The sequence below is a fragment of the Scyliorhinus torazame genome, chromosome 1, assembly GCF_047496885.1.
Source record: "Scyliorhinus torazame isolate Kashiwa2021f chromosome 1, sScyTor2.1, whole genome shotgun sequence".
Lineage (NCBI taxonomy): Eukaryota > Metazoa > Chordata > Chondrichthyes > Carcharhiniformes > Scyliorhinidae > Scyliorhinus > Scyliorhinus torazame.
Window position 1 is genome coordinate 251,082,704 of NC_092707.1, and position 25,999 is coordinate 251,108,702.

Sequence of the window (25,999 nt, forward strand, 5' to 3'; positions counted from 1 at the left end):
GGAAGGGATTTCCACGATTTATACCCAGCGACAGTGAGATCGCCAACGGTGATATATTTCCTAGTCAGGATGTTGTATGGCTTGGGGGGATCTAGCTGGTGGTGGCATTTCCTTGTCTTTCTTGATGATAGAGGTAATAGGTAGTAGGAAGGTGCTGACAAGGGAGCCTTGGTGAGTTTGGGGTGTGCATCTTGTGGATGGTACACACTGCTGTCACTGTGTGCCGGTGGTGGAGGGAGTGAATGTTCAGGGGGTGAATGCTGAGGTGGTGAAAGGGATGCTAACCAAGCGGGCTGCTTTGTCTTGGACGGTGTCAAGCTTTTTCAGTGATGTTGGAGCTGAGCCCATCCAGGAAAATGAAGAGTATTCCATCACACTCCTGACTTGTGCTTTGTAGATGGTGGACAGGCTTTAGAAGTCAGCGCATGTGTCATTCGCCACAGAAAACCCTGTCTCTGAGCTGCTCTTTTAGCTACAATATTTACGTGCCTGGTTAAGTTAAGTTACTCTCCAACCTTTGGTTAAAGGAACATCTCCTGAATTACATATTGGATTTATTATTGTCTGTTTTATGTTTATGAACTCCAGCTTTTGACTGACCCACAGGCAGAAACATTTCTCGATTTTTATTTACCTAACAAACCTTTCAGAATTTGAAATGAATCCAGCTGCCAGTCTGCACACCCTGTCACCCTACCCAGCTGCCACCTTATCCACCCTACCACCATTCACATCCTGCACCCTGACACAACCTTCCATCCTGCCACCCTACCTTGCATTCCTACCCAGCTGACATCGTACCCTACTGATACCCCACCCACCCTGCCACCAAACTACCCTACTGCATCATCCACCCCACCCTGCAACTTTCCCCCTGCCACCCTACCACCTGTCACCCAACCCACTTACCCCACTCATATTCATTGATAGGATCCCGGATGTGAACCCAAATATTTACAATTTGTAAAACTGTGAGGAAAGGTGACTGCACCACAGGAGTGATAGCACTGACCAATAGATACCTTTAATATTAAAACAAATTTTAAATTGAACACAGAAATAAACCCACGAACAAAAAAGAAAAAACTTTACAGTTACATTCTTAAGTGAAAGAAGGAACTTTAACCTACTTCTTCAATCTGCCACTAGATATTCCAATTAACCAATATCGCTCAAATACCACTTATCAATAAAGTTAACAGCCAGTTTGTCCTTGCTTTTCGCAACGCATAACTCTTCAAGAGAACCTTTCAGGAGCAAACTGAAGACACTTCTTATCAGAACGAAATCCAATGGCAAACTGGAACTCCAGACAGACCTGGCCCCTCCCACTAATTACTTTATCCTTACCCACAGCATAAGGCATTGTTCTGTCTTCTCCTACTAAGATGTCGCATGGCCTGTTTAGCCAGGACCAAACTCAATCCCTCATAAGTTATCTACACCCCAGTGACCCCCAAACCAAAACAATATTCCATTAACCAACTAGCTATAAACAAGTAAATGGTTAAAATCAAAGATTACCTCACTTTTACAATACTTTTACCACAGCTTTCGCAGACATTATGGCTGAATGCATCTTAAACCCATAATTTAATAACATCATTGCAACAAATATAACAATGTCTTACATTCATTACATCTTCCTGCTTAACAAAAATAAATCAGTAATATAAAAAGATGGCTTCATTTTCCAAAGACTTTTCCAAAGACTTTTCAACTTTAAACACCAATCATTACTTAACACTACTATTACACTATAAGATATATCTCTACTAATATTCCTGCAGACAAATCTAAATATCAGTATAGTCCATTTCAGTATTTCTTTCCCAACTTTAAACATTCCATTCTTCTCACATCTCAAAGTCGTGATAAACCATCTGCAATCACGTTTCTCTTCCGACTCCATTTATAATTTTCAAATTAAATAGTTGCAGCAATAAACTCCATCTAAAGAATCTTGCATTCCGATCTTTAATCTTCTCCAGAAACTTCAATGGATTTAACAGTTTTAGGGCCGGGGGGGGCCAGTGATGGTGCTGGGGACGGGTCTGGTGGCTGGGGGTAATGGTATGGGACAGTGATGGTATTGGGGTGGGGTAGTTCTGAAGGGGCTTCGCCACCAAGTCTGGTTGTGAGATGCAGATGGAGGGCGGCAAGCAGCCATTCCCTCAAGACTCAACAATCTCCATTTGCAAAAGGAAAGGGGTGTCACAATTGTACAGTAGTTAGCACTGGCCGCACAACGCCAGGGACCCGGGTTCGATTCCGGCCTTGGGTGATGTCTGTGTGGAGTTTGCACATTCGTCCTGTGTCAATGTGGATTTCCTCCGGGTGCTCCGGTTTCCTCCCACAGTCTGAAGATGTGCAGATTAAATAAATTGGCCATGCTAAATTGCCCCTTAGTGTACAAAGATGTGCAGGTTAAGTGGATTGGCCATGATCAATGCGTGGGGTTATGGGGATAAGTTGGGGAAGAGGGCAGAGGTGGAGTGTTCTTTCTGAGCATTGGTGCAGACCCGATGGGGTGACTCCTTCTGCACTGTCGGGATTCTATGGTCTGTATAAAAAATTGTATATGCTGAATTGTTATCAACATAAATGTCAAAATGTTGGAATGAAAACATCACTCACAATGTTTCCTTTTCAATGGTCAACTGCATCTTTTGCTGAACATTTAGTTTTCTGTAAAAATAACATCACGGGCTGGATTCTCCGTTTTTGAGACTATGTCCCGACGCCGTCCTGAAAACTGTGGTCTTATGCCAGGAAAGCTAGCGTCAAAAGGCCAGAGATTCACAGCTTTGCAGGGGGTGAGCAGGCAGCTGTCGTGGAGTTTGCAAGGGCAGGGCAGCGTCCTCCAGTGGCCATGCCGAGCTCCATGGCGGACTCAGCCCGCGGACCTGTACCGCCAATATAGTGCCCGCATCGTACACTCGCCCGACCCGGACCGCCCGCACACATAGCCCCCAGTCCCAAAGGAAGCCCCCCATTCCCTCCGATTGGCCCTCTCCCGACTGTGGCGACCCCGGACTGAGTCCGCTGCCACCATTCGAGGTTCCCAAACGGCACGACCAGATTAGAACTACGCCGTCGGGAATTCGGCCAGTCAGCGAGGGAGAATAGCGGTGCGAGCCTCAGGCAATGGCCTGAGGCGATGGATACTCAGCGCGGCGTACTCCCCGAGTATGCTGCTTTTCGAGGGGGGCGGAGAATAGCGGAACCGGCAACGGTCCCAATTTCGTGCGGAAAACGGATTCTCCACCCCATCGTCGAACGTGATTTTGCCACTGGGGTGAGAAGAATCCATCCCCAGGTCTTTCTATTTCTTTGTCGTATTCTTGCAACAGAATAGTACCAACGCCCACATCACTCACATCAATGCCACCTTAAATGGCTTGATATTATTCGGTGTCGTCAAAACTGGTACTGTGGTCAACACAGCTTTGAGATTATCAAATGCCACCAGACATTCTGATGTCCAATGACATTTCCAGTTCTTTTTCAAAAATTCAGTAAGTGGAGCAAACACACTGCAAATATTTGAACAATCCTCATAAATCATCTACACCCCAGGGACCTATATTCCGTTCGCCATTTATCTGTAAACAAGCAAAATGTTTAAATCAATGATAATAGAGCTGTTGTCTAATCGTAGCAATTATTCTCAACAATTGCTAAGTTGGTTTGTTAGGGGAATCTCAATAATACATGAGAAAGTAAGTTGAATAATGATGGAAGGAAGCATTTTATGATTGTGGACCAGTCCATTATTTAATTTAATTTGTAATCGTACTAGGTAACCCTAGTACGATTCACAGTAACTTCATTGAATCCTACTTGTGACAATAAGCGATTATTATTATTATTATTATTTACAACACTGTAATCACAGCTCTAGCAGACGTACTCATTGTATGAATCTTAAATCCGTATTTTATTAACATCACTGCAACAAATACAAAATATAACAATTCGTTACATTTACCACATTATTCACCGAGTTAAATGTCCCAAAGCTTTTCACTGTGTTTGTGAGTGAAGGCTTACCCAAATTATGGCAGCAATGGCCTCAGAAATGAGGCTTGGCCCCAAAACAATGAGGAAAGACTCCAAAATCAGGTATTGTCTGCATTTCTGATGATCCCTGGTTTGGAAAACCAGGCTGGAAATGTGGAGGTTCTTCATTGTGTAAAGAAATTAAAGTAGAGTGACAATCCAACAGTGATTGTCCGCTTGAAGTATTTGGTCGAAAGAGGAAGATGTCTTCTCTGACCTATGCCTGGAGGTTTCTCTTGTCTCATGTCTGGGTCTGTTGAAAACTCATTGTTGAGAATACTTGCTACGATTAGTCAACAGCTCTGTTATTCTGGTATTATCTGAATACCAGGATGGTGCAAGACAAACTCAATGGGATTTGCTCGTATTCCTTCTATCAATTCCTATGTCCTCAGATCATATTTCCAACATGATCTGGCTTGGGAGAGTAATTCATTTCTTTCCAATCTGAATAATATTATCACACCCATACAGATATTGTAAGTTGGTTTGTTAGGGGAATCTCAATAATACATGAGAAAGTAAGTTGAATAATGATGGAAGGAAGCATTTTATGATTGTGGACCAGTCCATTATTTAATTTAATTTGTAAGACTGTGAGGAAATGATACCGCTTCAGGAATGATTCCACGTAGAAATAGGGATCTGGTGAATTAGATTGAACTTCATTGTTAACACAGTCTTGAGGCTAACTTTAGCAGAATAATTAAAATAGGTTATACTTACCAATTGCACAATGCTTATGAAACACTGAATCCTATTTTTTATCTCCACTCAAGCAAAATTCATCACAGGTCAAAATCCACTTTTAAATACAGAAAGCAGACCGAGTAATACTTGTTGTAAAGAGATGCCTTGGGTAAACCACATTGAGAGAGAGAGATCCTTCAGGAACCAGCTTGCAGATTCTTCCCGGTGTCAAACTATTGTTTAACCTGCCAGCCTTTTCAGAAACTGCTGTTCTGTTCACAGGCCGATCAAAACTGAACTCCAAAACTCAACACCTGACTGAATTAGCCCGTGGCTCCTTCCATTAACTACTTCAACTTTGTAAAGCTAAATGCAATGACTCTAATTATCTACTCCCCAGGGAACCTTCTTCATATAAGCACTATTCCAGTAGCCCAACGTTTACGATGCAATAATTATCCCTTGTACCTAAAGTGTCTGCTTGTCTTGTAAATAAAAATATTTAAAAAACATCGCTGCAGCAGTCATACACACACTAAGCCAGGCATTTAAATCTTACTGCACCAAATACATATAATGCAATATGTATCTGAAATTCCTCAATTCATGACACCTTCTGGAGTATTAAGACTGAAATAGATACATTGGACTGACTGGGCTGATTTGGTGCTGGAATTTCCAAGTAATGCTGTGTAATTAATTTGGAGGTTTGCCTCTTTTCCTTATGATATTTTGATGACAATTTTGTGCTTCTGTCCCGAGGGGCTGCGGACTATCCAACGCGATCTCTCTTTACCGAATGTGTAGGAATTACTGGTCACAATTTTCAACATGATAATCTGTTACATACTTTGTTGCTATTTTCCATTTTCACCTCTAGACTACACTTCCACTGTGACTACACTCCCCTTAATGGCGAGACCCCCCCCCCAGGGACCCCTCTAATCGGGAGACCCCCCCCCCCCAGGGACGCCTTAAATAGTTCGACCCACAGGGACCCCTAACTAATGGGACTCCCCCACAGGAACCCCCTAACTAGAGGACCCCACACAGGGGCTCCACCCCCAGAAAAGAGACCTGTCTGGAAACTAGAGAGCAGTGCAGACAGGGGATGTGTGAAAGATTACTGCTGTAACTCAGACAACTTGCGCCCATTGTGATAGTTAATTGAACCCACAGCACTGCAAGGTCAAAACAACAGCAAGAACAGCGATGATCCAGAGATGCAGAGCCAAAGGAAATCCACTGTTTTACTCTTCTCCATTTCTGGTACTTTCATCATTTCCAGAATTACAGACAGACTTTATGAGCCAGATCAATACTCAGATCCCTTACTTATTGCAGACTACAACGGAGATATGTTCCAATTGTTGAGTTCCTATACAAACATCTGTATTTATGCACTGGCCCAGACAAAACTCAGGCCCAGGCTTTATTCAGAGAGAAGTTGAGAAATGCATGATGTGTCCATGTTTTGATTATGTCAAATAATAAACGCAATGTCACGGTGGCACAGTGGTTAGCACTGCTGTCTCACAGCGCTAAGGACCTGTGTTCGATCCCGACCGTGGGTAACTGTCTGTGTGGAGTTTGCACATTCTCTCCGTGTCTGTGTGGGTTTCCTCCGGGTGCTCCGGTTTCCACCCACAGTCTAAAGATGTGCAGGTTAGGTGGAGTGGCCATGCTAGATTGCCCCTAGGTGGGGTTATGGTGATAGGGTGGGGGATTGGGCCTAGGTAGGATGCTCTTTAAATGGTCAGTGCAGACATGATGGGCCGAATGGCCTCCTTCTGCACATGAAGGATTCTATGATCCTATTATGAACTGGGAAACAAAGAAACAAAATATTCAAAGCTTTCTACTCAATTTTACGTTAAATTCTGTCCTCAAATTGATATTTACTCTCAGCCCATAAGCAATGTGGAACTGTATTTTCAGAAGTGCATTTCAAACAAGCAAATAAACCAAAACCTCTCACCTTTCTTAGGTGGCTGTAAAAGTTCCCACAAGTTGAAGAAGTTAAATGGAGTTCTCCCCAATCTCCTGGCTGGTGTTTATCCCTTAACCAACATCGCCAAAATGAGAATGTCTGTTCAATTATCTCAATGTTGTTCTTGAGACCTTGATACACAGTGGCTGGCACATTTCCTACTTTACAACAATGTCAAACTTCAAAGTGCCTCATTGCGGTGAAGAGCTTTGGGACTTACTGAGGTTGTGAAAGGTGCTTTATAGATAAAGTTCCCTCGTTTTGAACAGTTGTTGAGCGGGATTCTCCGACGCCCCACCGGGTCAGAGAATCGGCGGGGGCCGGCATGAATCCTGCGCCCGCTGGTTGCCGAATTCTCCGGCACCGGATATTCGGCGGGGGCGGGAATTGCTCCGCGTCGGTCGGCGAGCCCCCCCCCCGCGATTCTCCAGCCCACAATGGGCCGAAGTTCCACTGCTGGAATGCCTGTCCCGCCGGCGAGAATCAAACCACCTCTCTTACCGGCGGGACTAGGCGGCGAGAGCTGGCTCCGGAGTCCTGGGGGGGGGGGGGGGCGCGGTGCGATCTGGCCCCGGGGGGGTCCTCCCACGGTGGCCTGGCTCGTGATCGGGGCCCACCAATCCGCCACCGGGCCTATGCCATGGGGGCACTCTTTTCCCTCCGCCTCGGCCACAGCCTTCACCATGGCCGACGCGTAAGAGACGCACCCCCTGCGCATGCGCGGAGATGACGTCAGGAGCCGCTGACACTCCCGCACATGCACGGACTTCCGTTGGCCGGCGAAATCCTTTCGCCTCCGACTGGCGTGGCTCCAAAGGCCTTTCCCGCCGGCCCGCGGCGCGCCAACCACTCCGGCGTGGGCCTAGCCCCTCAAGGTGAGGGCTTGGGCCCTAAAGGTGCGGACTCCGCACCTTTGGGGCGGCCCGACGCCAGAGTGGTTCCTGCCACTCCATCCTGCTGGGATCCCCCGCCCTGCCGGGTAGGGGAGAATCCTTACTGAAGGACAGATCTGAGGCGTTCAAGTCAGGCGACCCTGACCTATACAGGAAATCCAGGTACGACCTCCGCAAAGCCATCCGAGGAGGCAAGAGAGAATATCAGACCAAGCTAGAGTCACAGACTAGCGTTACAGACTCTCGCCGGTTGTGGCAAGGCCTAAACAACATAACGGACTACAAAGCGAAGCCGAGCGTTATCTCCAGCAGCAACGCACCCCTCCCCGATGAACTCAATGTATTCTATGCTCATTTTGAGCAGGGAACCATTGATCTGCTGTCGAGTGCTCCAGCAGCCCACAACACACCCAGACCCACCATTGCAGCTTCCGAAGTCAGATCGGCTTTCCTGAAAGTGAACCCTCGGTAGGCGACGGGCCCGGACAGGATCCCTGGTCATCCACCCAGAGCCTTCTCGGACCAGCTGGCAGAGGTGTTCGTGGGCATCTTTAACCTGTCCCTACTCCGCTCCGATGTCCCCACCTGCTTCGAGGAGACCACCATCATACCGGTGCCAAAGAAGAACCAGGCAACGTGCCTCAATGACTACCATCCGGTGGCCCTGACTTCAGTCGTAATGAAGTGCTTCGAGAGGTTGGTCATGAAGCTCATCACCTCGATACTCCCAGAACCCCTTGATCCACTGCAATTCGCAAACCGCCGTAACCGGTCCACAGTAGACGCCATCTCCCGGGCCCTACACTCATCGATACAGCATCTCGACAACAAGGACTCCTACATCAGACTACTATTTATTGACTACAGCTCGGCCTTCAACACCATAATCCCAGCCAAACTCATACCAAAGCTCCAAAACCTAGGGTTTGCCTCCTCACTCTGCAACTGGATCCTCGACTTTCTGACCCACAGACCACATTCAGTAAAAATAAAGAACGCCACCTCCCCCACAATAGTCCTCAATACCGGGGTCCTGCAAGGCTGCGTACTTAGCCCTTGCCCATACTCCCTGTACTCACACGACTGTCTGGCAAAATTTGGTTCCAACTCCATCCACAAGTTTGCTGACGAAATGACCATAGTGGGCCGGACCTCGAATAACGACAAGTCAGAATACAGGAGGGAGATAGAGAACCTAGTGGAGTGGTGTAGCGACAACAATCTCTCCCTCAATGCCAGCAAAACTAAAGAGCTGGTCATTAATGTCGTGTTGGGTGCTCTGCTACACAGACGATCCAACATGGTTGCGGATGGTACAACTCAGTTTTATTACTAACAATATTTACAATGGTAAACTGGTTACTGTGGTTTGTTCATTACCCTTGAATCTGTGGACCTATCCCTAACACTATCTTGGAGTGGCACTCAGCACATGGTGGATGACTGAGTGGCTTGCTGTGAGCTCTGTGTTCCCCATTTTATAGCATACTCTTGCCTGTGATTAGCTGTGGTGTTGTGTGTGTATTGATTGGTCCGTTGATCTGTCCATCAGTATGTATGTATGTTTGCACCATGATATTTACCTGAATATCATGACAATTGACTTCAGGAAGCAAAGTATGGTGCACACCCCTGTCAGCATCAACGGGGCTGAGGTGGAGATGGTTAGCAGCTTCAAATTCCTAGGGGTGCACATCACCAAAAATCTGCCCTGGTTCATCCCACGTTGACGCTACCACTTCCCATTCTCCATCTGTTCCAAATATAATTCCCATTTTTTGTTTGTTCGACTGTGACCAGAAATGGACATATATTCATCACGCAATCTGAAGAATTGCTGACACTGTGTGCGCCACGGCAATTTAACCCTCCAACCAGCGTTGATTGTTGGGAGGTGGGTCTTACGCCCCTCACTCGGGAAGAATTCCCGCCTTACAGAACTGTCGACCAATCTGATTGTCCGGCAGCACCTCAGTCCCTGCAGTGCCAGGCACTGTAAACAGCTCCCAGAGACTAAGTCCCAGGTGTCCAAGAACATATAGGTTTGGGGGTCTCAGAGCGGGGAGTGTAGGGGAGATCTGGAGGGGGTGGTCGGGAAAGAGGGATTGGGGTATTGGTGGCGAGGTGGGGGTGGCGAGAGATCCTGTGGTTGCCGGATCTTAGATGGGGGTGTCTGATGATAACAGAGGGTTGCTGATGGAGGCGACCCTGCCCCTTCCCACACGAGGCCTGAACTCAATTTATTCTCGGGTTTTCCTGGAAATCCTCCCACCAGCCTGAAAATTGAGGCTGAGTGGCAAATAATGAGCCACTGAAGGGCCTCAACTGAGCATGGGTGAGGGGTGGGGGCAGGGTGGGGGGCAGCTGGCAAGGCCTTGCCCAACCCAGCATGGGATTGTGGAGAGACTGGGGCAGGTGGGCACAAAGCCCATCTGAGGAACTGTAAACACACACTCCCACCACCTACAAACCCGCCAAGGTGGAGCGTAAAATTTTGTCCCTGTTTTTAGTCAGGGTCTGTCTCAACACAGCGTAGATTCAATTACACTATTGTTGTTTCACATCTATTAGTTTTGTTGACATTATTTGGCTTTCCTCCATTCAATATACATGTTCACCAAAATGTACAACCTCGCACATATTACAGGACCAGAAGACATAGGAGCAGAATTAGACCATTCAGCCCGTCAGGTCTGCTCTGTCATTCAATCGTGGCAGATATTTTGCTCATCCCCATTCTCCTGCCTTCGCCCTATAACCCCTGATCCACTTATTAATCAAGAATTATTGGCTTCACTTCTAACCAGCTTGTGACCTTCTCCCAACTCGCTTCTTCTGAACTTTCTCCAAATTATCTCCTGGTTGATATTATAGCTTTCAGATGGTCAACGTTTCTTTAACCTGATATTTGACTCCAATCCGCCTGGCTCAGATCTCTTTCTAACTCAGGAAAACTAAACCCTGACCTGGTGAATGTTTCCACATTTGATTTTTCCATAACCACAGTAAGCCGAATGGTATTATGATCACTATTTCTTGGAGATGCTGCTTGAAAGAGTAATGGATTCAGATTCACTCGCAACTTTCAAAAGAGAATCGGATATATCCCTGCAAAGGAAAGATTTGCAGGGCTGGGGTGTGGACTGATTGGTAACTCTTTCAAAGAGCCAGCACAGGCATCATTGCTTTCTTCCAATGAATGCAGATAAGCAGGAAATCATACTCTAGAATGAGTTCAACATGAAACTTACCAGCCTGCAGTCGATTCAATTAAAATTTACTCATGTCCATCAAGTTACACAGGAAAAGGTCTAAAGGTAAATCAAACAATCCAAACTAAATGGTAAATGTCCTATATTGAAGTGTTAAATATTAACTTTACACCAGGAAACTCAGGGCGCGATTCTCCAGAAAGGTTTCTCAGTGTTGTAGTAAGTGGGAACTACTGGGAGCTTCCCGATGCTCAGCCCGGCGAGGTCGGCAATGCTATTCAAAGTTAATTGGTCCAATTAACGAAGCCTCATGGGCTTCTACTGCAAATGAAGGCTCGCCAGTCAATTCACCGGGACCGTGTTCGCCGGCCCCCCGCTAACAAGGTTGAGTAGCACTGAAGCTGCACTTGCTCAGCCAACCTCAGCCTGCTCGCAACAATGGCGCTGAGGAGACCAGCCCCAAGATTTGTGGACGCTGACCTGGGGGAGCTGCTGGACGCCATGGAGACAGGAAGGATGTTCTGTTCCCCCGAGGGTCCAGGAGGGTTGACCATAGGGCAGCCAATACTGCTTGGGATGAGGTAGCGGCAGCTCTGAGTGCCAGGAATGTGACCGGGGGACTGGCCTCCAGTGGAGGAAGAAGGTCAATGACCTACACCGGGAGGTACGAGTGAGTAGACACCAAATGCCAACCCCCTCCCACGAGACCTGTCCGCTCCGACGCGAGCATCCACCCCCCACCCCCCGCAACTATCCTAGGTGGGAAACGTTAGTGGTGAGGCGTCTGGGGAAAATTCTGGTGAACACCACACACCTGCTGATGTATATCAGGTAGAGGCAGGAACTCCCAGGTGATACAGCAGTCGGAGGTCTGCTGGAACCCAGGTCCCAGCTGGGTCCCAGCCTGATGCTGAGTCTGTGGGACAGGGTTACCCGCAGCTGATGGAGATGTTAGGGACTGGCCGGGACATTCAGAGGGAGATGTCAGCGACACTCCAGCTGATCCACAGGCGCTTAGAGGAGTCCCAGAGGCGACGGGCGCAGGAGATGGGTGGCAACCACAGTGGAGAGCCAGGTGCATAACGATGGCACCATTAGTGAAGGTGTCCAATGCGTCACGCAGTCAATGATGACCATGGCTGAGGGTCTCGGCAGAATGTCCGCCTCACGGGGAGATGTTACTCAGTACCAGGCTGACCTTGATGAAGTTCTGCGAAACATGTCCCGCTCTCAGATGGGAATGGCAGAGGCACTGCAGAGCTTGTCTCAGTCGCAGGTGGGAATTGCTGAGGCGCTTTAGAGCATGCCGCCGTCACTGAGGAGCATCAACGAGGGTGGCGACACGATGGTGCAGACCATGGGGAACCGCCAGGGCTGGCAGAGCCAGCTGATGCAGTGGCAGCCAGGGCTCGAACAAGCTGCCCCCTCCGTGTCAAGGTGAACCCAAGGACCCGATGGGCATCGAGCGGGAGGAGGGGGCACTGGCAGCAACGCAGGCCCGCCCCCGTCTCATGGAGTGGCAAGAGTGGACATCAGCTCCCCCGAGTGCCAGCCTTCTGTTGAGGCCACATCTCGCAACCAGCACATGGGACAGGGCAACACGGCAGTGCATAGGCTATCGACAAGTGCACCGGGGCCCTCCGGCCCCAGAGCCCCCAGAGGATGCCCGCCTGGGGCATTGAAGGCCACGGGACGTGGTAAGCAGCTGGTTGTCTCCACCTCAGATGTGCATCCTGAGGAGAAACCTATGTGGTGTTCTTTGTGATTCTTGTTCTCAGGATGGATATTGTAGTGTTCTCAAAGACCACAGAAGCTAAGTTCATAAACCAAGCTAACATTTACTTACACTGTTCAATTAAGCTCAACCACTTACTCCTATAGTAAACAATAATCTAATAATCTATAATCTACACACAACTACACTAGTCTTAACACACTATCTATAACTGTACTGAAATCTCTATTACTGCTCGCTCTAGCTCTCCTCTCCAGCTCTCTCTCCCAGAAGTCTGTGAGCTTTATATATTCCTGCATCTAGCTCCATCTAGTGGTTAATCATGACATGACATTAACCCTTTGTCTTCAGTAGATTTTCTGTAATGTCATATCCCCCTTTCTTTGAGAAAAAAAAATGTTTTAAATTCTTTCTAATACTTTTTTTTACATACATAGTTGATACTGCTTTCATACATTTCATGTTTTGAAGTTATTTTACATATCAAAATTTCAGTTTTAGAGTTACAGTCCTGAATATTTTTTTCAGTCTATTTAGTGATCTTCCTGTTCTTTTCAATCTTCTTAGTGCACTCGCAGTGTCATCAGAGTTTTCTGTCATCTGTTCTGTTTGTGTAGTTGATAATAACACTGCTGGTAGGTCAATGTTGCTAAACAATGTAGCTGGGTTTGTTAAATTCGGTTCTGGAAATTTCATCGAGGTTTTCACTTTTAGTAATGCCCGTCTATTCCTGCGAAACATTATTCCAGCATCAGTTTGTACCACATATGGTCTTGGTGCAACCTCATTTAAGACTTTAGCTGCTTCTAACCAGCCACCATTTGGATTTTATATCCTTACAATATCACCTTTTGGTTTTGCTTGCCTGTTAGAGTAGGCTTGCTGTTTGCATTACTTTTGCTTGATACGGTGATGCATTAACTGTTCCTTCATGTTAGGAATGGTGATGGCAGGCAATGTTATACGAACCTTCCTTCCTATGAGTATCTGGGCAGGCGACAATCCTGACCATAAAGGAGTAGCCCTGTAGCTTAACAGCGCTAGTGATAAATCCTTTTTGTCATCATACGCCTTCATGAAGAGCTGCTTTACTATGCCGACTCCTTTCCCGGCATTCCCATTAGATTGAGGACATAAGTTACTGGAGGTAATGTGTTGGAAGTTGTATGCTTCTGCAAAGGACAACCAGTCCCGACGACTGAAACAAGGTCCATTATCCGTCACGACTTTTACTGGAATTCCGTGTTGAGCAAATACAGATTTCGCCGCTCTTACCACAGAGTCAGCAGTACAAATCCGACAACGTTATTACTTCAGGATAATTAGAGTAGTAATCGATAATGATCAAATAATCATTCCCTCTGAAATAGAATAGATCCTTCCCAGCCTTTGACCATGGGTTTGTGACGATCTCACTTGCTGCAAAGGTTTCTTTACACTGAGATGATTGATCTGTTTGTCAGACACTACACTCTTTAACGTAGTTGTCAACATCTCTATTGATGTCCGGCCAGTACACTGACTGCCTGGCATGTCTGCGACACTTCTCTATCCCTTGATGCCCTTCATGTATCTTTTCCAGAATACTTTGTCTCAGGCAGGAAGGAATTTCAATTCTGTCTCCTTTTAAAGGAATCCATTTATCACAGTTAAATCGTCCTTGAAGCTTTGAAAATTTCTACAACTGCCATTAGGCCATCCTTCACTGAGGTTTTTGATTACCTGTTGAAGAATTGTGTCTTTTCAGTTTCATCTCTGATCAGCGTTAGCTTTGCGTCAGACACAGGTAGCATGTCCATGACAAATGCAGCGCCTGCTTCCACATTGAGGACTATTTCTGGTGCTTTCTCATCATTGTAGCTTGTGGCCCTTGAGAATGCATCTGCAACAATTAGTTCTTCGCCCGGGGTCTAGACTAACGTGAAGTCATCGCTTCTTAGCTTTACCATCATCCGCTGAAGTCTCGGCAACACGTCACTGAGATCTTTTTTTATGATATGATGATCAGCGGATGATGATCTGTTTCCACAACAAAGTGTGGTAGGCCACACACATAATAGTTAAATTTACTTATGCCCATTAACAGGCCTAGGCATTCTTTCTCTATCTGTGCATACCTTTTCTCTGTCTGAGTCATGCATATGCAACTGGCTTCTATTGATCATCTTCTGCTTTTTGTAGCAGAACTGCACCAATGCCATCCTGGCTGGCGTCTGTTGATATTGTTGTCTCCTTGGTGGAGTCACAAAATGCGAGCACCGGAGCTGTAGTCAGTGATGATTTCTTGTCTTGCCACTCAGCTGCAAGCTGAGGTGTCCACAGAAAGTCAACCTTCTTTTTGATCAGGTTTCTTAAAGCTGCTGTTCTGCTGGACAGATTGGGAGTAAATTTGCCCATAAAATTAACTACACCCAGCATCCATAATATTGCCTTCTTATCCGTCGGTATTGGCACCTGAACAATGGCATGAATCTTGGCTTGGTCTGGTTGTACACCTTCGGTTGATATCACTTCACCAAGAAAGTTCAGTTTCTGGATGCCAAATTGGCACTTTTCTCTGTTCAGCGTCAACCCATAGGAATTAACCCTTGTTACGACTTTCAGAAGCCTTTCACTGTGTTCTTCCGCAGTGTTGGACCATATTATAACATTATTAAGCGGCTGGTTTAGCACAGTGGGCTAAACAGCTGGCTTGTAATGCAGAGCAAGACCAGCAGTGCGGGTTCAATTCCCGTATCAGCCTCCCCGAACATGCGCCGGAATGTGGTGACTAGAGGCTTTTCACAGTAACTTCGCTTCTACCATGAAGTTATCCTGTAGAGAAAACTTTGAGGAATCATCATGTAAATTAACAAAAATGTCATCATGTCCTTTACTTTTTATGCTCTGGATCTTCTTATTCATGTAAAGTGATCTTTTAGTGTTGTTTGTCGATATCACTAAAGTGAAACGGCATTGTGAGAAACTTGTTACATCGCAAGCATTGTTTTCCCTTCGCTGGATGAATTTTTAAAAAGTAGGCGTTGCCACAGTGTGTGCGCGTCATCACGTTAGTGATGTCACTTTCAAAATGGCCATCATTAGTGGCGTGATGGTTTCTGAACTGCGCCACAGAGTTAATGGCGTCGGCCACATTGCTCGAGTTCGCACCTTTTTCCTTAGCCCTGAACTCTGCATACTCGTGAGTGGATTGCTTACTGGCTTTGCACAGGTGTGTCATAGAATTTACAGTGCCGAAGGAGGCCATTCGGCCCATCGAGTCTACACCGGCCCCCGGAAAAGTACCCTACCCAAGGTCAACACCTCCACCCTACCCCCATAACCCAATAACCCCACCCAACACTAAGGCCAATTTTGGACACTAAGAGCAATTTATCATGGCCAATCCACCTAACCTGCACATCTTTGTACTGTGGGAGGAAACCAGAGAACCCGGAGGAAACCCACGCACACACGAGGAGGATGTGCAGACTCAGCACAGACAGTGACCCAAGCCAGAATCGAACCCGGGACCCTGGAGCTGTGAAGCAATTGTGCTAGCCACAATGCTACCGTGCTGCCCATTTATGGGCGGCGGTTTTATGGCTTCCTCTAAGGACAGAATCGGACTTCTTAATAATCTTTCTCGCAATCGCTCATCATAAATGCCAAACACTATTTGAACCCGCAACATTGAATCCACAACAAAGGAAAAATTACAGGACTGCGCTCTTAGCCATAAATCCGTAATAAATTAATCCACCGATACTCCATTAAACTTCATGGGCAAAATTCTCCCGAAACGGCGCGATGTCCGCCGACTGGCGCCCAAAACGGCGCCAATCAGACGGGCATCGCGCCGCCACAAAGGTGCGGAATGCTCCGCATCTTTGGGGGCCGAGCCCCAACATTGAGGGGCTAGGCCGATGCCGGAGGAATTTCCGCCTGCCAGCTGGCGGAAACGGCCTTTGTTGCCCCGCCAGCTGGCGCGGAAATGACATCTCCGGGCGGCGCATGCGCGGGAGCGTCAGCGGCCGCTGACAGTTTCCCACGCAAGCGCAGTGGAGGGAGTCTCTTCCGCCTCCGCCATGGTGGAGACCGTGGCGGAGGCGGAAGGGAAAGAGTGCCCCCACGGCACAGGCCCGCCCGCGGATCGGTGGGCCCCGATCGTGGGCCAGGCCACCGTGGGGGCACCCCCCGGGGCCATATCGCCCCGCGACACCCCCAGGACCTCAGAGCCCGCCCACACCGCCTTGTCATGCCGTTCAAAAGGTGGTTTAATCCACGCCAGCGGGACAGGCAATTTATCGGCGGGACTTCGGCCCATCCGGGCCGGAGAATCGAGCGGGGGGGCCCGCCAACCGGCGCGGCCCGATTCCCGCCCCCCGCTGAATATCCGGTACCGGAGACTTCGGCAACCGGCGGGGGCGGGATTCACGGCAGCCCCCAGCGATTCTCCAACCCGGCGGGGGGTCGGAGAATGACGCCCCATATGTCTCATTCACTTGCGCTTCCTATGTCTAATTGACTTGCGCTTTTCAATGCGCATCACATTTCTCCACGACCCGTTCAAACCTTTTTTTCTCCTCTCTATCTGCGAATTCAAATAAATTAAACAATTCTAATGCCTGCGTCCAGCCAAATTGAGGTTGAGCGCAATTTTCCTGGGATTAATCATAGTCCTGGTGGTCACATCGGCCTCTTTGTATCAGGTCTCTGTTTCAGTCACCGGCCTCCGTACTGGTGTCATCAGCCAGGTCCTCAGCTGGTATCCCTTATCCCCCAAGAGCCAGCCACCAATCCTGGGGTGCTTCTCGAAGAGGCCGGGGATGGACGACTGCCCCATGATGAAGCTGTCATGCACACTCCCGGGAAGCGTGCACACACGTGAATAATCTTCATGTGCTGATCGCACACGAGCTGTATGTTCAGGGAGTGGAGCCCCTTTCTGTTAATATAGGGCACCCCCAGATGGCCCGGTGAGCCCGGGGCAACATGCATGCCATCTATTACCCCCTGGACCTGGGGCATCCCGACGATGACAGAGAAACCTGCTGCCCGGGCATCTTGTTGGGCTTGGTCCATGTCAAAGATAATGTAGTTTTCCGCCCGGGCAAACAGGGCATCCGTGACCTGTCGGATGCAGCTGTGGGCTGGCTTGCGAGACACCACACAGGTCCCCGCTCGAGCCCTGGAATGACTCCGAGGCAAAATGATTCAGGGCTGCGGTGACCTTGACGGCCACCGGGAGCATGTTCCCTCCTCCTCCATGTGATGCCAAGTCCATGAGGACATGGCACAGGTGTCGCACCATCTCCTTGTTGAGGTGAAGCCTCCTGCAGTACGTGCTGTCCATCATCTGTTCGCGTAAACCAGCGACGCCTGTACACGCTGGGCCGTGGGGTGACTCGCCCTCTGGCTCCCTCCCTGGCCTGATGGATGATCGAGTCCTCAGGTTGTGGGCAGGGACCAGCACATGGGCTGCCGCCTCGAGTATCTGCAGATGCTGCTGCCGCTATCTCCGGTGTCTGGCCTCCCGGCTTAGCAGCAGCACCACTCGGGCAAGTTCTGCGCCTAATATCCCCGCCTTAGCGTTCAATATCTGTAAGGAATTGGGACAGGATGTTGTAGTGGACTCATTATTTGTTAATACATGTTCAGTTAATGTAAAGTAAGTACAGACAAATGATCACCAGATGGCAACACTACAGGACCTATCAAAAGGAGTTTCCCGCTCGTTCTTTGTGTGTGTGAGTTAGTGTGGGTATAGAGCAGCTTGAGTGAAGACGTGATTAGATCAGAGTGCAGTGTATTATAATTACAATTGTTAATTTAATATAAACTTACTTACTTGTTTTACTAGTTTAGTATTGAAGTGAAAGAACTCGCTAGTTTATTATATATTACTCAATAAACATTTTGTCATCATCTGGAAGACTTTGACTATTTCTCATCAGTATTCAAGACAACTCGACAAGACAAATGAGGAATATTTATATTGCAATTTAGTAATATAACAGATGTTAGACTGACAAACAGCGGTGGCTCCCACCCCGGGACCCTCCATTCCCACATTGATCACCCCCCCCATATCCGGAATGCCCTGCCCATGCACAACTGGCTGCAGAGGGAACGCCAAACCCCATATCCCAGATACCCGCTCGTAATGTCACCTGGACCGGGTGATGGTCCCCTCCCCGTTGCACTCATCTGGCCGTGGACCTTTCACCGAGCTGTGTCCATCCCCAGGCTCATGTTTTTCAATAGGAGTACTAATCGGCGCCAGCTTGCTGGGGAGGCCGTTGAATGACAGGAGGCTGTTGGATATGGGGTGGCTCCTGTTAATTGTATAGAAATGGAGCTTAAGTGGTGATAATTGGTTTCTCACCACGTTTCAGCAAGATCCTGATTTTGCCCAAGGGAGCGGGCTTAATGCATCACAAACTGTTTGGCGCCTGCCGTGGTTCTCGTTTTCGGCCTCTCCCACGATTCACCAGCCTCGTTTCACTTGAGGGAGAACAAACGAGGCCGGAAAATCGTCCCTCAGTGTCTCTGATGGCAGATGGGGGATATCTGCCTGATACTTCAGATTTGAGGATCAATGTCAGAAACATGTTTGTATTTGCTGTGCATTTATTTCTCTGACTGTTTACACCATTTCACAGCACAATTATTACCAATACAACTTTTATATTTCAGATAATAAACCCCCCAATTATTAATATATGAATAAGCTGGTGAATCATAGATTATCATAGAATTTACAGTGCAGAAGGAGGCCATTCGGCCCATCGGGTCTGCACCGGCTCTTGGAAAGAGCACCCTACCCAAGGTCAACACCGCCACCCTATCCCCATAACCCAGTAACCCCACCCAACACTAAGGGCAATTTTGGACACTAAGGGCAATTTATCATGGCCAATCCACCTAACCCGCACATCTTTGGACTGTGGGAGGAAACCGGAGCACCCGGAGGAAACCCACGCATACACGGGGAGGATGTGCAGACTCCGCACAGACAGTGACCCAAGCAGGAATCGAACCTGGGACCCTGGTGCTGTGAAGCAATTGTGCTATCCACAAGGCTACTGTGCTGTAAGTAAGAAGAGTCAACATGTCTATTCTTTCTATCTATCTATCTATCTATCATGTCCTTTATGGTTTCAGAACTCACATTCTGCAATTGGAACCGTTTGGCTTCAATGCAAAATTAGTATTGCCTAATCTTTGTAAAAATTAGTGACGGCTGTTTGTTCAAAGACCAGGAACTAATTCCGCTCCCTCTGAAAGCTGATTGATTCACAGGGGGGGGTTTAGTTGTTTTATATAAAGGGCTGTCAGTAAGGAACAAACTCTGCGGCTCCAGGTCTGTTGTCACTGTTTAGTGTCGGCTCCTCTTTCTGAAATGGAATTAGCAACAATTGAACAGGCAGCTTTCATTTATTACCATTTTCTTGCAATCTTTGGAGTTCCCGGTAAGAAGCTGAAGCCGGTGGTTTTTGTTTTTTCAGTCAGTCAGTCAGAGTGGGGGTGGGAGGGTGCGAGTGGTGGTGGGAGGAGGGTGTGAGTGGGGCCGGGAGGGGGAGGGTGTGAGTGGGGCTGGGAGGGGGCGAGGGTGTGAGTGGGGCTGGGAGGGGGCGGGTGTGAGTGGGGCTGGGGGGGAGGGAGGGTGTGAGTGGGGCCGGGAGGGGGAAGGTGTGAGTGGGGCTGGGAGGGGGGAGGGTGTGAGTGGGGCTGAGAGGGGGAGGGTGTGACTGGTGTGGGAGGGGGGAGGGTGTGAGTGGGGCTGAGAGGGGGGAGGGTGTGAGTGGGGCTGAGAGGGGGAGGGTTTGAGAGGGGCTGAGAGGGGGAGGGTGTGAGTGGGGCTGAGAGGGGGAGGGTGTGAGTGGGGCTGAGAGGGGGGAGGGTGTGAGTGGGGCTGGGAGGGGGGAGGGTGTGAGTGGGGCTGAGAGGGGGAGGGTGTGAGTGGGTCTGAGAGGGGGAGGGTGTGAGTGGGGCTGAGAGGGGGAGTGAGCAGCAGCAGACAGAGACACTCAGCATAGGCAGCTTACCTTAGCTTCACTGGTCATACCTCTTGACTGTATTACATCTAGTTAAGCTCTGGAAACAGAACAAACCTACTGAATAAAGTATTTGTATTAACTGGAAGTCTACAATCTTTATTCAGACTTAGGGAATAATATATGGGGGAGGGTTTGAGTGGGGATGAGAGGGTGGAGGGTGTGAGTGGTGTGGGGGGGGGAGGGTGTGACTGGTGTGGGAGGGGGAGGGTGTGAGTGGGGCTCGGAAGGGGGAGGGTGTGAGTGGTGTGGGGGTGGTGGGTGTGACTGGTGTGGGAGGGGGAGGGTGTGAGTGGGGCTCGGAAGGGGGAGGGTGTGAGTGGGGCTTGGAAGGGGGAGGGTGTGGGTGGGGCTCGGAGGGGGGATGGTGTGCTGGTGTGGGAGGGGGAGGGTGTGACTGGTGTGGGATGGGGAGGGTGTGAGTGGGGCTCGGAAGGGGGAGGGTGTGAGTGGGGCTTGGAAGGGGGAGGGTGTGGGTGGGGCTCGGAGGGGGGATGGTGTGCTGGTGTGGGAGGGGGAGGGTGTGACTGGTGTGGGATGGGGAGGGTGTGAGTGGGGCTCGGAAGGGGGAGGGTGTGGGTGGGGCTCGGAGGGGGGATGGTGTGCTGGTGTGGGAGGGGGAGGGTGTGACTGGCGTGGGAGGGGTAGGGTGAGAGTGGGGCTCGGAGGGGGAGGGTGTGAGTGGGGCTAGGAGGGGGAGGGTGTGAGTGGGGCTCGGAGGGGGAGGGTGTGAGTGGTACTGAGAGGGGAGAGGGGTTGCTGGTGTCGGAGGGGGAGGGTGTGAGTGGGGCTCGGAGGGGGGGTGTGGGTGGGGCTCGGAAGGGGGGAGGGTGTGAGTGGGGCTCGGAGGGGAAGGATCTGAGTGGGGCTGGGAGGGGGGAGGGTGTGAGTGGGGCTGGGAGGGAGAGGGGGTGAGTGGAGCTCGGAGGGGGGAGAGTGTGAGTGGGGCTCAGAGGGGGAGGGTGTGAGTGGGGCTCGGAGGGGGGAGGGTGTGGGTGGGGCTCGGAAGAGGGGAGGGTCTGAGTGGGGCTGGGAGGGGGGAGGGTGTGAGTGGGGCTGGGAGGGGGTGAGTGGGGCTCGGAGGGGGGAGAGTTTGAGTGGGGCTCAGAGGGGGAGGGTGTGAGTGGGGCTGGGAGGGGGGAGGGTGTGAGTGGAGCTGGGAGGGGGAAGGTGTGACTAGTGTGGGAGGGGGAGGAGGTGAGTGGGGCTGGGAGAGGGAGGGTGTGAGTGGGGCTCGGAGGGGGGAGGGTGTGAGTGGGGCTCGGAGGGGGAGGGTGTGGGTGGGGCTAAGGGGGGGAGGGTGTGAGTGGGGCTGGTAGGGGGAGGGTGTGAGTGGGGCTGGGAGGAGGGAGGGTGTGACTGGTGTGGGAGGGGGAGGGTGTGAGTGGGGCTGGGAGGTGGAGGGTGTGAGTGGGGCTGGGAGGGGTGTTGGTGTGAGTGGGGCTCGGGGGGGAGGGTGTGGGTGGGGCTCAGAGGGGGAGGGTGTGAGTGGGGCTCGGAGGAGGGAGGGTGAGAGTGGGGCTCGGAGGGGGTGGGTGTGGGTGGGGCTCAGAGGGGGAGGGTGTGAGTGGGGCTGGGAGGGGGAGGGTGTGAGTGGAGCTGGGAGTGTGGGTGGGGTGTCATCTGCTCTGTTCGCCTCCAGAACACCATTCTGCTTTGAGAGAGCATTTGCTTCTTTCTAACCTGTGCAGCATTATCACAACCACATCAGAGATGATGAGCCTGCCTGGTCAGGAAAAGCTGAACAAGTAACTGAGGGAGAAAGGAATAGAAGGACATGTTAATATGGTCAGATGGAGTCGGGTAGTGAAAGGTGCTTGTGCAGAATAAGCAACGACAGACATACGCCTGTTGAACCAAGTGGCCTGACTCTGGACTGCCATTTCCAAGAAGTTAAATGGAATTAATTGGGGAATTTACTCTTCTCTTTGTAGCTAATTTCCTGACAATTGTGGTCCTGTCCCGAGGAGGCTGTGGTCTGTCCAAAGGGATCACTCTTTACCTGGCGGGTATGACAACAATGGATCTACTGGTCATTATTTTCAATGTGATAATCTATTACATACTTTGGTATTATTTCCCACACTCACCTCTACACTACACGCCCATTACATGTGTCAATGTGGTTATCAACTATGTGGTTGTTGACTGCTCTGTCTGGTTAACGGTGGCTTTCACTGTCGATCGCTTTGTCCTCATTTGCTGTCAAGAACTCAGAGAGAAGTATTGCAGGGAGAAAACTGCAGCTGTGGTTATAGTGACCGTGTGTGCTGTGTCCTGCTTCAAAAACATCCCCCTGTATTTTGCTTTTGAACCTATCTATATAATTAACAATGTGGAGTGGGAAATTAATTTCAAACCAACTTACTTCACTTTGCCAGGATGGGTCACTTACGACTGGCTTAGCACAGTTTTCAACCCCTTGTTGCCGTACTTTCTGATTATATTTCTCAACGCTCTGACTGTGAGACACATTGTGATGGCTAATCGAACCCGCAGAGCACTGCAAGGTCAACGCAACAGCAAGAACAGCGATGATCCAGAGATGCAGAGCCGAAGGAAATCCATCATTTTACTCTTCTCCATTTCTGGTACTTTCATCGTGCTGTGGATGCCTTATGTTGTATTTTTCCTCATCTCCAGAATTACAGGCAGCCTTTATGATCCTGATCAACACACTGATCCTTTACATATCGCAGACTACACCGGAGAGATGTTCCAACTGCTGAGCTCCTGTACAAACACGTGTGTTTATGCGCTGGCCCAGACTAAATTCAGAGAGAAGTTGAGAAATGCAATCATGTATCCATTTACTGTGATTATTAAATATGTCAAATATGGCAACTCATCATTTGTTGAGCTCTACTGAATTGTGCCTTCAATTCTTTCCTTGAAAATAGATCCTTATTTTAATTATTAGATATGTCAGACAATCAAAACAACTTGAAACAAAGCAGCAAAAGATTCATAACAATTGAATGAATTTATCTTAAATTCTATCCTCTGAGTTTGATACTTGCAATAAGTGGCAGCCTGGGCTCTCAGTGGTATTCTCCCCTGCGAACGGGAAGGTCATGTGTTCAAGCATATAATCGAGGCTGACAGTGGTCACTTCAGATCAGGGGCGAAATTCTCCGGTATCGGCGCAATGTCCGCCGACTGGCGCCCAAATGGCGCAAATCAGTCGGTCATCGCACCGCCCCAAAGGTGCGGAATGCTCTGCATCTTGGGGGGGCCGAGCCCCAACCTTAAGGGGCTAGGCCCGCGCCGGACTAATTTCCGCCCCGCCAGCTGGCGGAAAAGGCCTTTGGTGCCCCGTCAGCTTGCGCGGATATGACATCTCCGGGGGCGGCGCATGCGCGGGAGCGTTAGCAGCCGCTGATGGCATTCCCGCGCATGCGCAGTGGAGGGAGTCTCTTCCGCCACCGCCATGGTGGAGTTCCCCCACGGCACAGGCCCGCCCGCAGATCGGTGGGCCCCGATCGCGGGCCAGGCCACCGTAGGGGCACCCCCCGGGGCCAGATCAGCCCGCGCGCCCCCCCCAGGACCCCGGAGCCCGCCTGCGCCGCCTTGTCCCGCCAGTACGGTAGGTGGTTTAATCTACGCCGGCGGGACAAGCATTTTAGCAGCGGGACTTTGGCCCATTCGGGCCGGAGAATCGCGGGGGTGGGGAGGGGGGAGCGCCAACTGGCGTGCCGCGATTCCCACCCACGCCAAATATCCGGTGCCGCAGAATTCGGCAACCGGCGGGGGCGGGATTCACGCCAGCCTCTGGCGATTCTCCGACCCGGTGGGGGGTCGGAGAATCTCGCCCCAGCTCCTAATGCAAAGCCTGACTGCCCCCCAGGGTGTATGTAAAAGATCTCATGCTACCATTGTGAACAAAGCAATAAATTAATCCATGTTCTGCTGCTCAATATTTGTCCTTAATCAGCACCACCAAGATCTATTTGTTTGTTAATTTATCTGCTATTTGTTTGAGAAATCCTGCTATGTACAAACGTTTCCTGCATAACAACAATGACCACACTTCAGAAAACTTCATAGGTTGTGAAGTGCTGAGCACAGCACGGTGGCACAGTCATTAGCACTACAGCCTCACAGCACCGGGGACCCAGGTCCGATTCCGGCCTTGGCTGACTGTGTGGTGTTTACACTTTCTCCCTGTGTCTGCGTGGGTTCCTCTGGGTGCTCCGGTTTCCTCCCACACTCCAAAAGATGTGCAGGTTAGGGGAGGTCATGGAGATTGGGCGGGGGAGTGGGCGTAGGTAGGGTGCTCTTTCATAAAATACACATCATGGTGACCTATAACTAATGTGGGAATGTGTCCAGCCTGTGAAACATCTGCTTGAGGAATATGGGAGCATTGTTCGCTACAAGTTTGAAGAGAGATCTCACAAAAGGGTGAAGATCAGTGAGTTTCATCGTTGCTATTTGTTGGGATGAATGACAAAAGGAAAGATCTCCTCAGGAGGTATTGTGGTTTTACGATACTGTCACATCTGAGTTGTTCCAATGTGCTCACGTCCCACCTTCCAACTCCACTGAGAGTAATTCCCATTTCTCCCACATTTGAAGGTGAGGAGAACTGGATAAAATATTCATGGGGCGATTTGAAAAGAGTTCAACAGTTTGATCACTTGTTCCTTTACTCTAATGATTTGGTGATTGCAGTTTAATACCTTATTGGCTTTGTTGATTGCTGCAGTGTTCAGTGATATTTGGAGTTGAGTCCACGAAGACTCCTCGGCCTCCAGATTTTAAAACAAATTGAATTCAGATTTCACTATCTGCCATGGTGGTATTCCAATACCGGACCCCCATCACAGGAAATACGCCTGGCCTGAGCCTCTCCAGCCCAGCACTATCCCGTTGACCCTCATCACCGATGAAGGACCCCCATCGGCATCCTGGAGGCAATTAAAGGGAGGGGAGGGTAACCAACCCCTTGGCACTTGTCAGACTGCAAGGTGCCAGGTTGGTACTGCCAAGGAACAGTGCCTGAAGGAGAAATCCGGGAGTGAGGGGGTGCCGGTGCTGAAGCAGGTGACTCAGGGGAGGGGGGGGTGCAAGGAGAGGAAATAGGGTAGCTGAAGCGGGGTGTGGGGGGCTGAAGAAGGTGACTGTGGTGTGCGGGACATTATCAGCGATCCAGGGGAGTTGAGCAGCATTCTGAGGTTGAGGTGCCCTTTGAAAATGGTGCCCCTATCTCTGTGAAGCTTTTCAAATTGATTTTCCTCATCTCCCTTTTCATTTTTCCATTGAGCAATTCGAGAATGTTTCTGCGAGCATTCCTTCAGCGACCCATGTCACGCATGAATAGATGTTCGTCAAACCTGACAAACTGATTCTTTGAGTGATGTCTCCAGTTCCAGTTT

General features: G+C 49.6%; 1 protein-coding gene across 1 annotated transcript; it reads left to right on the forward strand.

The window, feature by feature from the left end:
- Positions 1 to 19,850: 19,850 nt before the first annotated feature.
- LOC140410588 (probable G-protein coupled receptor 139) lies at positions 19,851 to 23,654 on the forward strand. The gene is made up of 2 exons (XM_072499314.1): positions 19,851 to 20,036; positions 22,556 to 23,654. Exons 1-2 carry the CDS (start codon positions 19,967 to 19,969, stop codon positions 23,488 to 23,490), a joined length of 1,005 nt encoding a protein of 334 aa, XP_072355415.1. The 5' UTR covers positions 19,851 to 19,966; the 3' UTR covers positions 23,491 to 23,654.
- The last annotated feature ends 2,345 nt before the right edge of the window (positions 23,655 to 25,999 follow it).

What these genes read in the sequence shown, in the direction of transcription:
- LOC140410588 (XM_072499314.1), top strand. Translation starts at nt 19,967, where the DNA reads ATGGAATTAGCAACAATTGAACAGGCAGCTTTCATTTATTACCATTTT. An exon ending in TGCAATCTTTGGAGTTCCCG is followed by an intron (nt 20,037 to 22,555) that starts GTAAGAAGCTGA and finishes TTCTCTTTGTAG; the next exon opens with CTAATTTCCTGACAATTGTG.